We start from the raw sequence: 12,623 nt of genomic DNA, 5'->3' as shown, positions 1-12,623 counted from the left end.
AACCATCTGAAGAGAGCAGAGTCATACCCAAAGAGAGTGTTTTTTCTGTAGTCACCTCTTTTGGTTCTCAGCAGAAGTTGGCCTTCTGCTTTCAAAAATGGTGAAATAATAGTGTTTCCCGAGTAGCAAATACCAGTGCTGTTGCTCAGGAGTATTCAGGGCAGCTGTTTGTACTTCTAGACTCATTTACGCATATATGATAGTGATGATCAATACTAACTCTTGACAAGACAAAAATGAATGCATCTTGTAGGACTCTTTTTAGAAGCTTGCATTCTCAAGCTCTGAACTGGGGTCTGAGTATTTTATATAATAAGATTGACTGTAGAAGAAATGTGCTGGTTCTTGCAAGACCAGGTACTCATCTGAGCTTATCTTGCATTTTGCTATCTGTAGCACTGACTACAATAACAGCTTCTTATCGTTAATCAAATCTGCAGATAGCATGAGAGAGGAATGTCGTTCTCTTCCTGTAGCTTATGCATTGTTTGGTGAGTCACTGTTAAGGAAGCAAAACAGTATAACCTTAATTGAAGGATGTGATAGTAATGCTTTTTAGTTATTTAGCAGGCAAAATCTGACACCATTAAGGAAGTAGAACGCCCTGTCATTAATTGAAGCATATGATAATGATGCTTTGTAGCTGTTTTGGAGGCAAAATCTGTGATTAGTGGCACATATTGTTTTACAAGCTGGAAAAGGATGTTAGGAAGAACATAGAGAATTACTTCACCTAAGCCTATGGTGCAGTATTTACACTGAAATGCAAGTTGGTAGTTCAGTGCTTCCTGACATTTGGTAAGAATTATTCATTGCAACAAAAGCTGGGGTATGGCTTCCACTTAAGTCTTCAATGATGGGGATGACAGTGCTGTTTAGAAAACTGAAATTCAAGTAGTCTCTTTTCAGCAAAATATTTCAAGAATGCCATGCAAATCCATATATTAGGATAACAAAGTACAAATCAGATCATCTTGCTAGCAGCTGATGGCAGTTTAAGGCCAATCCTACCCAGCCAGCCATTGAAAGCTGTGTGAAACTGGAAGAACCCAGTGTGCAAGTACCTACCATCTGCATGTTCCTGGTGCAAGAGTGCAGAAGGAAAGGTGAGGCTCTTCGATATTTCTGGGCTTGAAAAATTGCTGAGGCCTGAAGGATTGGTTCATATGTGGAGCTGTGAAAGAATGAAACTGTAAGCTGGAGGTATTTTCTTGTGATGGAAACGGCCAGCAACTGCTGGATGAGTGTCTTTTGTTTTCCTACCAGAGTCTAATCTAAGTTTGAGTACCACAACATGGACCTGTTTGAAGCCTTTGTGTGGTACTGGGGTGTTTTTATGTGCAGGTGAGTGCATTGTAGTTACTGCTGCATTATTTTCACACTGAAAGTAAAAATGCAAAAAACAAACCCATCTCCAGAACGCAGCAGTATGTGTTAAGATCTGGTGTGTTGCTTTTCCAGTGTTTGTACTTCAACATGCAGCTCTTAAATTCTTACTGATAACATTTTAAGAACCTTCACAAGACTAGCTGTTGTACAGATCAGCTTGCCTTGCTTTTATATAAACACGGTTTAATTGTTCAAGTTTCATGCATAGTCATAGCCAACATTAGCAAGGCCTCTAATTTACTATGATGTAGTTTTTCCTCAGTTTAATGTTGTTTTCTGTGGACAAATTATGTGTAGATACATGTGTCTGGGCTATCTGATGAAAAACTGTCTTATTCATTTTTTGCTTCTTTTTTCCATATTTCATAATGTCTGTTGTTTTAAAATGTCCAGGGGCAATTATCAAAGCCAAATCAATGCTGAATGATTATAAGAGAAATGTACTGCCTGGAGCTGCTTATTCTAATATCACCTTCCTGCTAACTACAATTAGAGGAAAAAATTACCTTAGTCACTTGAAGAGGACAACAATTCCTGTTTTAACAAGCCATGTAGCTTCCCCCCGACCCCCACTGTTCTCAGCATCCCTTTGCCTGCTTGGTCAAACTCAGGAGAGAAACCTGAAAGTACACTGTGCATTGTGTTGCGAATTGCTGTTTTTTCACTAGCCAGCGTTCTTCACCAGGATTTATAGTTGTGATTTCTGTGATTTCTGTTAAGCAATGAATTTTAGGTTCTGTTTAGTTTAGCTATTCTTGATGATGAATCAGTTTATTAGTTCCCCAAGTTGCTTGTAGGAGCACCTGTGTACCTACACCACCAAGGCTATCCAGGAAACACTGTTCTCTGCGCAGTCCTCTTTGGGCAAGACCTGATGGTTGTGGTCGTGGTAGTGAGCAGCTTCAAACCGGGGTGACACCGGCAGAGCCTGTGAAGCTGCCTCCACCAGTGCAAGCTTTGTGCAGCAGGCTGTGGAAGATCAGTGGTAGTGGGGCTGTCTAATACTTCAAGGGTATCCTCAAGAAGTAGAGATTCTTCAACTTTTTTGTGTGACAATTAAACAAGGGTTAGCTGGTGTTTTTCAGCACAGGCAAATCTTGCTTTTTAGGGTAAAAGAAGCAGAGAAACATACTATTCAGAACACAAATGCAATATGCACTGCAGCATATAGAAAAGAGCAGCATGGATATGAGGACATGATATTTAATTCAGTTAAAGGCTGGAAGGTGTTTGGCAACAAATGCACACACATATTTGGGAGAACATAAGCTACTCCAAAATATGCCACAGTTTTTAATAATGTCTTGCATAGTAAAGTTTGCTAGTTCATTTTCTTGGCAAACTAATGGTTTAAGTTAAGTTCTTGAAATAACTTGTCATGTGAATAAATGAAAGTATTTTCATCAGGGTTTTCTCATAAAAATGTATAAAATAAGTAACAAAGTAACCCCAAATATGAAAGGTTTGGGTTAGTATTTCTGAAAAGACAAAGATGGCTTTTTTTCTCCCACTTCTCCACCCCCACAGCCTCTCATGTCTGTTCTAGCAGTTCCTCATCCCCACTAGCTATTTGGTTGCCTTTAGGTATTGTAATGCATCAGGGCCAGAGAGTACTATAAAAGGGAAATGGGGAGCATTGTTTGGTGCCAGAATGCACTTTGACTGCAGGTAACTGGTGATTTGCAGAGTAAGAAACATGCAGACCCAGTAATGGCCTCTCTGTTGTTGGGAAAATACTGAATGAGAAAAAGTAATGAAGTGTTTTGTAGGATACTGGATAGTACTTAAGTAATTTGTTCAGCATAACTAAAAAAAACAACCCAACAAAATATCAAACATCTGTGTCCCCAGAAGCTCTTGAATTCATGATGGTAGAGCATGATTTGGATACAAAGCAGGCATTTCATAGGTGGTAGAAAATGCAGTCTGCATTTGGTTATGCTGATTGTGTACTATAGACCTATCACTGAGAAATGAATGTGAAAAGTTACCTGAATCTCCACCCTCAATGAATTATTGTAGAACCTTTTCTGATGAGAATAATAAAATGCTTCTAAACTTGACCCTTGCAAATAAGTTTCATTCTGCTTCCAGTAAGAGGGAGGAAGAGTATTCTGTTATGTACGTATTATTATAAATGTTTGCTAGGAAAATTTACTAAGTAATGTTAATGAACACTGAATAAAATACTCTCTTTAGAAGTGGAGTTTTTCTTGTGACTAATTGGATTTTTTTTGCTGTGCTAGTTTAGGAATCTGACATCTGGATTTTTGTTTTGAATTTGGCCATTAGCATACTAGGTGACTTCAGACAGGTCCCTCCAGTTCCTTTTGGTCTTTCACTTCCTGTCTCTAAAATGGTTAATACCAGGTAAGTCATTGAGATCTGCTGATAAAATTAATTTTAAGACTTGGATGTGGTTATATCATTGAAATATTTAGTCTGTATCCTGTTAGCTGGTAAGAAGGCTGGAACATTGGTAGGTATGATAAATGTCTGGATAGATAGAGGGGTAAATAAACTTTTATTTTCCCCAGGATAACTTTTGTATTAACAGACAATGTGGTACCAGAAAATGAGCATACCTTCAATGTTAGGAAAGCAATGCCACCAGTAGGTTCAGACTGTGGTTTAATTTCATACTGTGTGTCTTCACTCCCCAGTGTAAGACTTGGCCACGTAGGTTGTATTTAAGTTTCAGTGGGTTGGTATGGATGTACTAGTCTAGATGAGCTTTGCTCTTACCTGTTCATGTTGGAGAAACTTTGTGGTGTTGGTTCTGCAGTGATTGCTAGCACAACACTGGAGTGATGACCAATAACCTATATTTACCATTGTAGCAGCACTGTTGTAGGCCTGAGGAAGGAGCAGAAGTCAGAAGAATAAGTTTTCGCCTGCTAGAAACAATTTTGCAAATAGCATCAAAAGTATGTTTTAAAACTGGCTATTCTCTGTAGCTTTGTACTCTTCAGTCTAACAGGGAAATTTTTGTTCAGGTAATAGCCTCATTTGCAGAAGCAATATTGCACACAGTAGTGAAGAATCCAAGCACTCTTGGATTACAGCTAAATAGAAGAATTAACAACAAACCATTTGAAGAAACAAGCTGAAATTTCTTTGCTATACAGATGTATTTATGTGGGTTTCTGGAAAACTATATTTATAAAGGAATCTTTTTCCTTAAATATCAAGAATCTGACTTTTTTTCTTAAGCCATGCTGTCAAAAATGCTTATATTTTGGTCAAGTGGATAATAAATAACTACTGATGTAGCCCCTGAAATAACTGATACTGCGAATGATGTTTGAAATGCAGTGATATCAATTCAATTCAGTTTGGCTTGTTTATACATTTTAAAAAAGTAAGCAAGAATTGGCAGTAAGAGGTACTGTTGTGTTTTGTTTCTAGGTTATCTGTGAAACACTACCAGGAATTTAAGATACATCTGGCATTATAATAACCTTGAATGAGTTCTGGCAGCATTTACAGTTGAAAACTCTACAGTGTTTTGAGCACTTTTCAGGGTAGATAAACCTCCTTGCACCATCTTTTCAAGGGAGCCTCTGAAAAAGGCAGTGGTGCAGGAGGTTCATGAGGAGAGGCATACTTCATCATCCGGGGTAGTATTTTGCCTAGAATATCTCCAGGCCCAAGTCAGAGGGAAGGAAATGTGATGCTCTTGGATCCTCTGGCTTCAGCTTGTATTTCCATCTGTGTTGTTGCTCAGGCTTTGAGTTTCTTATTGTTGCCTTTGTGGTAGCATGGTAACTCTAAGCACATTTTACTAGTAATTTTCCCGCAGTGGTCTGGGACATGCTTGTTTGTTGAGTAACAGCAAACACTGTATTTAAAATTAGTTTGTCACTTGTATTTAGTTATCTTCAGAAAATCTAGTACCCTTATTTTTCATTAAAAACACCTCCATCTTCACTATCAACTTTCAAATTGGGAATGCATCTGCCTGTTAGATAACACATGATATAGTTTTATTGTACATGACTGAGGGTTTTAAAGTCATTCCCCTCTGCTGTGGACTACTGCATCTTCACAAATACTTTTTTGCAGTCCCTGATAAGGCAATTCTTTGGAAGATTCCAGTATCTAAAGAAGTGGCTTCCTTCGGAAAGGAAAGCAACTCCAGGCTGAGAACTTTCTTTAAGAGGAAGACCACCACTAATACCAAGGATCAGAAATACTCATTCATCTCTTCCTTACCTATGGATGAATTGTGCCTTTTTGTTTATTTTAATTTTTTTTTAATTATTTAAAACCATCTTTTCGCTTGTCAGATAAGAATAACACCTGGTGTTTCAGGTGTATCTCATTAGACTGTGAGAATTCTGTGATAGAACCAAGACCTTCATGAAGGCGAAACTTCTCCTGCCTTTTGCTTTGCTGCTGCCCTGTATTCAAGCTATGCAGACTGACATCTATGCAGGAGCTGTATAGCTTCTTAAGATTAGCAAATTATAAATGGTATTCCTCATTATGACCCTGGGAGGTGAATATTGCGTTTCCCAGACATACGTAAAGAAGATGGAGAGTGCTGTGGTTTGCATCTCTTGGTGGCATATTTCCAAAAGGACATTTTGCAACTTTAAGCAAATCAAGAAGATACATGTTTACATGAAGGATGCTGCTGCTTCTATCACAAGCATAATTCTGGAAGTGTAATGAGAATGAGAGGAAGTGGAGGACTTCCTGCATTAGTTTTTGTGGCTGTGTGAAGGGGCTCTCTAAGTTGCAGCTGTGTTGCACAACTCATAAAAGTAATGTTAGGCTTAGATAAGTCTTTTGAGGTGAACTAATACACGTCGTCTTGTATGCAGTGTGGTTAAATGTCTGTTAACCTGGAAGTCGGCACAGCAGTAATAATCACAATCATTCTGCTTGTCTCTGTATTTTACCTGAAGTTTATTCCTTTCCCATGAAATATATTAGTGCTAGACTATGTCCTTAAAATATGAATCACCCCTTTGTGAAAAGCTTCCACACTTAGCATGTGAGTAAAGGGGTATATATAAGATGGGAGAAGAAAAAAGGTAAGGGGGGGGGTGGTCTTTGACGTAGTTGTCATATATCCCCCTTACACATCTTAAGGCAAGAAATGGAAAAATACTAAATAGGAAAGGAGTAATTTTATGTGGGAAAAGCTCAGGATATACGTGGTGTGCTATGGGGAAGATAGTTACTTAAGTTACTTAAATCCTTTCTCAAACATCTGGACTACTTTTATCTGATTTCTGGATTTTGGGTGGCAATTAATGCTGTGCTGGATGAGACTACCTGGTTAATGTTTGTATTTGACTCCTGCACAATGGGTTTGTAAACTGGACTCCTGCACAATGGACTTATAAACTGAATCAATTATGTTACTAAACATGTTTTATTGTCTTTTCTGGTGATTCCTGTTAAGTGTTAATCATGTTTCTCTGTTCAGTATTTTGTTTTGCAATATCTTTACAGTGGCTTTAGTGAGTTTTTTTTTCTATTTACTCAACTTACAGTGTTTGTTTCATTTTCAACTTGTAAGTTTGCCTGTATGACTTTTTTTATTAAGGTCTGGGACCTTGATGAACTTTATTGTAGGGCTGAAGGGCGATTTTGAGGCCAACATAAGAGGTATGTATTTAAGGTGTAAGGAGAAATGAGCACTATTTCTCTTCTGCCTTTGACCTTTGTGCTTTGATGTGGTGGGGTTTTGTATCCTGTACATAGCTTAGGAAAGTGCTTTTTTTTTATATCTGTGGCTGAGAAGTATTACTGTGCCAGTCAGCTGCTCAGTGAGAGAGCTTTTCAGAAACAGTAAAGCATGCTGGATTTAATTAGCTCAGCTTTGCTGTCTGACACTGAAGGCTGGTTTTGGTGGTTTTGTTTTTCTTGTTTGAGTGGTCATAATGATCACTCAGATCATTTACAGAATCAAATATACTGTAGCCATGTTAGGAAAAAAAATCTCATCAGCATAGGTGAAAATGGCTTGTTGCTTTCTGAGCATTTTTTAATCAGAGAAAATATCTTCTGAAAATCAACTTGATTTTCCTGTCATTGTGCTCTACTGTGCTCCACTGCAGGTGTGGATATCCTGTATTAAATGATGTAAACTAGAACAGTACTGGTTCCCAGCAACCCAAATGGCGTGTGTTTGCCTCTGATAACTGCAGTTTATTTAACACCACATATTCAAAGATAATTGGGGAATCCTCTACTTTCAATGCAGAGTAAAATGGATTAAGTCATTCTGTTAAGGATATAATGCTGAAGTTGCCACTTAGCTAAACACAAAAGATTTTATGATTACATACTGATCTTGTAGTTTAGGTTACTGTAAAAAAGCAGAAAACTTTAAAAGCAGAGACCAAGGACAAGGGTTGCAGTCACAATATAAAAGCTGATCCATTATGTGATGTTGGGATGAAAAGCAGCAGGGAGAAGCTGGATTTCCAGAGTCCAGCTGCTTCCTTGTGTGCAGTGCACTAGAGAGTGCAGGAAATAATTAACATGAATGCGTATTTAGAATAATGCCTACAATTTCCAAGTGTATAAAAGGGCTGGACACTTTGTTTCACATTCATTAAAGGCCACATATGTGGGCTTTTTTTTGGTACTTCTTGGTGTCTTTCTCAATAGCTTTACCCAGAGAATCAAAACATAGATTTCTTTTCCTTCAAGAGACTCACAGTATCACAGTATGCTGGAGATTGGAAGGGACCTCAAAAGATCATCTAGTCCAATCCCCCTGCCAGAGCAGGAACACCTAGATAACGTTACACAGGAATGTGTCCAGGCGGGCTTTGAATGTCTCCAGGGAAGGAGACTCCACAACCTCCCTGGGCAGCCTGTTCTCATTCAAGAGCTGACCTTTCCCCATAGGCTGTATCAGGTGAGAAGACTTAAGTTTGCCATCAGTTCTTCTTTCGCTGCTTTTAAGGTTTAGGTTACTTTGTGTAGGTGTGAAAGTTCAAAACATGGTCTCGTCTGCCTGTACAACTGCATATGTTGTAATTCTTTACTAGCACTAGGTGACGACAGTGTTCTAGAATATGTCAGTCTTCTCAGGCTTCGTAAAAAAATCTCAAAGGTCAAATAAGAATGTTGGCTAATTAAGCAGAAAAAATGTTTTCTTTCTGTACATTCATATATCAGCAGTAGATTCAAAATTACTTTAATTATAATTTCTATTTATTGCATCAATATTACTTTCCAAGGAAGTGACTAAAACTACCATTTGGTATTTTCTCCACATAGTTTCTGTTAGGAACCTTGTTCCGATTGGCTGTTTTTAATTCTAGTGGTCAAATTTTGTCACAGTATAAAACGCAAGGCTTTGAGCTTTTTCCTGTTTAATCTCTGCTGCTGGAATGGTGTTCGGTTCATGTCTTTCTCCTTTCTTTTATAGTTGTGAGCTACAGACACCATAAGTATAACTGCACTTTGCATGAAATCTCTGGCAAGGAGTATCAGTCACGATACTGGCAACAGAATTATTTAATGTCTTTGGGTATTAAATATATGAAAACGATGTAACACATGAAAAGATATATTAGTGAAGCTCATGTAATCTGTCTCTGCAGTCCACACTTCTAACCTGATTTAATTTTAAACATACAAAAGAGGCCTACATGTTTTAACAGTCATGGTATGTGTATTTCTGTCAAAGTGGATCATTATGGGAAATTCATGCTTTTTCTTTTTTCCATGCCTTTAGTCTCTTTGGGTTGTAATTTCTCTTGAAGGTGGAGATTAATAAACTTGTTTTGTTCCATTATTGTAAGGTGAAACAGGCATGAATTTCTTGTGATTCTGAGCTTTTTGCCTAGGTCTTGTACTCAATTATCTGCTTGGACCACACTGCCTGTAATCGTACCATTTACATGTAGTTCTCTGTATAGCCTGGCAGCCTGAGTCCAGTTTTGCTAGTTTAGCTATTCATGATAGAGAGGATATGCTGAAAAGTGGATTTAGAATGTGCTTCTATTGACAGGCAGGTCTTTCCTGTGGTTCCTTGGAGGGATCTTTGGAATTTAATGATTTTTTTTTTTTCTTTATTCTGTAGGATGACAAATCTAACTGAAGTTGTGGATTTAAAAAATTCTATGTCTGTTTCTGCTAGCCCTTTCATTCAATTGATGCTTTTCTTACACTTGCAGACTAAGTGGTTCAGCAGGCATAATATCTCTCAGCCAAAGAAACTAAGCATATGGCATCTGAAAGTGAAAGAGTGATAAAGCATGGTGAGGCTGCCAAGCAGAAAGACACTGCTATAGTGACAAAGCATGTGGCAGCACTCAGGGCTTTCAGAGAGATAATGTAGCTGCAACGCTCTCGATTTCTAAGGAAGAAATTGCTGGAAACATGATGCTGGAAACATCTCAACAAGATGGACTTGGACTAGGCTAGGTGTGTCATTGCTTCTACTGTTGCAGGAACAATTTGACTGCATTTAAAGTGCTATTTATAGCCTTGCCTAAAAAAAAAAAAAAAAAAAAAAATTTATGAAAGTTGCCTCTTTTCCCGGTTTCAGTGTGTGCCTTCAGTTCAGTGGTAATGAAGTGCATGTTTCCATAGTGAGATGTGGTCTATCTATTCCTTGATTGCAGTGGTTAGTGATGCAGGTAAACTAATCCAAGTCACCACATCCGATACTTGTGCACAAGCATAGCTGAAGCAAGTTGGTGGGGAGTAAAAACTGATAGTTCAATATGAGTAGCCTTTTTCATAGGTTCATATGTGGGTCAGGGTGAGAGCATTGGCTTTGAAACTTGTATGTATTAGATGTAATTTTTAGTCTGAAGCTTAGATTTCATGAAGATGAATTATCAAAGCTTAATTTAAACAAAGCATTTTCACATGCCAGTGATGACAAATACATTTGCTTTGGCATGCCGTTTTTTTTTAGGGTCTTCACTTTGTTGTTGTTAATGGGCTTTTGGCGTCCTGCCCATACATAGTATTTTTATTATCAGAGATTTTGGTCCTGCTCCATGAACTAAAAATTGAGAACATGGCCATCTTTTAGAATAAAGACTGAGATTTTGGGATTTTTTTTTTTTTCCTTTTTTTTTTTAAAAGAAAGACTTGATAGTTTCCTCTTGAAGGCCACAGGGTGGAAAGTGAGCTAAATTGGCTCAGGTTATGTGCTGGGGTATATTTAATATCTTCTGTTGGTTTTAAAATAAATTTAATGTTTAGTTCTAATGTATCTGGGCTCTTTTTTTCTGAGTAACAGCCACCAACAGTGAAAATTACACAGGACTTCATAAAGTCTGTGAACTTTGCAGTAAAAGGCTGCTTGGATCTGCCTTGAACAACCTCAGATGTGTTCAGTTATTTTCTCTAGAAGAAAGTCTGTCCTCCCCACAGAAGCATGGAGTGAAAGGTCATTCAGAGTTGGAGCTCGTATAGCTTAGACAACAGGAAGAATAAAATATTCAGTGCTATTTAAAACAAGCATTCTAACACAAGGAGTTTAACGTGCACTCTAAGAAATAGATGCAGGGGGTGCCATGCAGGATCAGATCAGGTCCTCTTCTCCTTGCCAGTTGAGTAATCGCCCTTTAATTTTTGCGATATCATTGCTGAAAAGTGAAACCTCGGGGTAGCGCGTGTGACATGAGGGTCATAGCCCCTTCGGGAAGGGGCCCTGCGGGCAGCGGACTCCCTCTGCAGCCCCTTGGTGCCAGCGCTCCTCAGGAGGTGCAGGCGCCGTGTGAGGTTGGGGTGTTTTGGATGATTTTGAGGGAATGAAGTCGGCCTCCTGCTATGGAAACTTGTGGAAGCGTACACAATGTACTCCTAGCAGCTTTGAAAATCTTCTGCTGTCTGCTGCCAGCTGGGGGTTTGGGCTGAGGTACAGGCTGTCCCAGCTCCCGGGCGCTGGAAAGCTGACATGCTTCTGAAGTGATGTATTTCCTCTGTTTTTGAGCGGCATGCACCCATCTCTTTTACAGGCTCAGAGACCCTGCGTTCAACCAGTTCAAACTTTGTGCTCCTTGGTGTTCCAAACCAATGTATTGTTCAGCCAAATTATGTTGCTAGAAGTGCTGCATTTCCAGGTTTTGTACAGCATTTCAGTCCTTAAGTTATTCAGAGTTTTAGATTTTTTGAATGTCTGAATCTTGAAGTGGAGCAACTGATACCAAATACAAACATAGCAAGGTTTACTTTGGAGAATGATGTGACTACTGTTAGTAATCAATTACTAATTATGGTATGTTTATTAATTCAAAGTATTTAACCAATATGGATATATTTTCTTTAAGAATCTTGTGTCTACTACACAGAAGAATATTTCATGACACTGTTATATGATTGGTGTACTGCAGATGACAGGAAAATTTTAAATTAATCATCTGGGGTTATATTTTAACACCTCACTTTTTGGTCTATTATTATTATTGTATTTGTTTATAAGCTCTTGCGTTGCTAAAAACATGAGCTGTGCTTGCAGTGCTTTAGTGCAGCAACTCTGGTTTCTGGAGTCTCTGTGTGCTGGCATGGTATTATGTAGTATGTAAACTTTGAAACCTGCCTGACATCTTTGTTGCCCTCGTGGTGAAAAAGCAGAAGGAAGAAAAACAACAACCCAGCCCTCCAAAAACTAATAAAAACCCACCATAAAATAGAACCCTCAGTGTTGTAAAGGCTTATAGAGAAGAAGGAAAACCAAGGAAAAGTCAGGTGCCCATATAAAGCAGCAAAACAGAATGCTGTGAAAGTTGCTGCAATTTTCGTGTTCAAGCTCTTCTTTCGGTAGAGGGCAGTACTAGTTCAGTTTCCTTTAGAGTCCACTCCACACCTAGTCATCGGCAGCTTATGATTGCACTAAGCTGTTCTCAATACAAGCATTTAGAAATGGCTGAATGAGGACATTTAGTTGATTTTGTTTGTAATAGATAGTTGGAGGAGGATTGTGAATAGCATTCAGAATACCCGTGTAAAAGTACAGTCAATCTAGTATCACAAGATTTAAGTTCTTTTAGTAATTTATTTTACTTTTGATGGCAGGGTTGCTGTATTCTTTGTTGGTTTGCTCCTTGGCCAGATAACTCTTTCTGTGATTCTCTGTTTTCCTGCTTATGCATGGAGTAAGTCCAGTGCACAGGAGACAGCAAACCTGGCAACAGCAAGATCTGCTTTGGACTGCTGTGTATGATATATATTTGCTGATTCACTGCAGGATGACTATTGCCACAAAATAAATCCAGCTTTTCAATTTATTGGTAATCCTCCAT

General features: G+C 38.5%; 1 protein-coding gene across 2 annotated transcripts in view; it reads left to right on the top strand.

The window, feature by feature from the left end:
• The window catches only part of MOB2 (MOB kinase activator 2), a 121,312-nt gene that overhangs the window by 24,088 nt on the left and 84,601 nt on the right, over positions 1 to 12,623 (top strand). Inside the window, exon 1 of one of the 2 annotated variants that reach the window (XM_062609374.1) lies at positions 1,280 to 1,344. The exons of the other annotated variant lie outside the window; for it this stretch is intronic. Coding sequence (XP_062465358.1) covers positions 1,295 to 1,344 — 50 coding nt within the window. The 5' untranslated portion in view covers positions 1,280 to 1,294. Of the gene's footprint in view, positions 1 to 1,279; positions 1,345 to 12,623 lie in introns of those variants that run through there. 2 annotated transcript variants of the gene reach the window in all.

The sequence above is a fragment of the Pezoporus occidentalis genome, unplaced genomic scaffold, assembly GCF_034315485.1.
Source record: "Pezoporus occidentalis ecotype Australia unplaced genomic scaffold, CSIRO_AGI_Poc_V1 ctg137, whole genome shotgun sequence".
Taxonomy (NCBI): Eukaryota; Metazoa; Chordata; class Aves; order Psittaciformes; family Psittacidae; genus Pezoporus; species Pezoporus occidentalis.
This window is presented reverse-complemented; position numbering and strand designations above follow the sequence as displayed.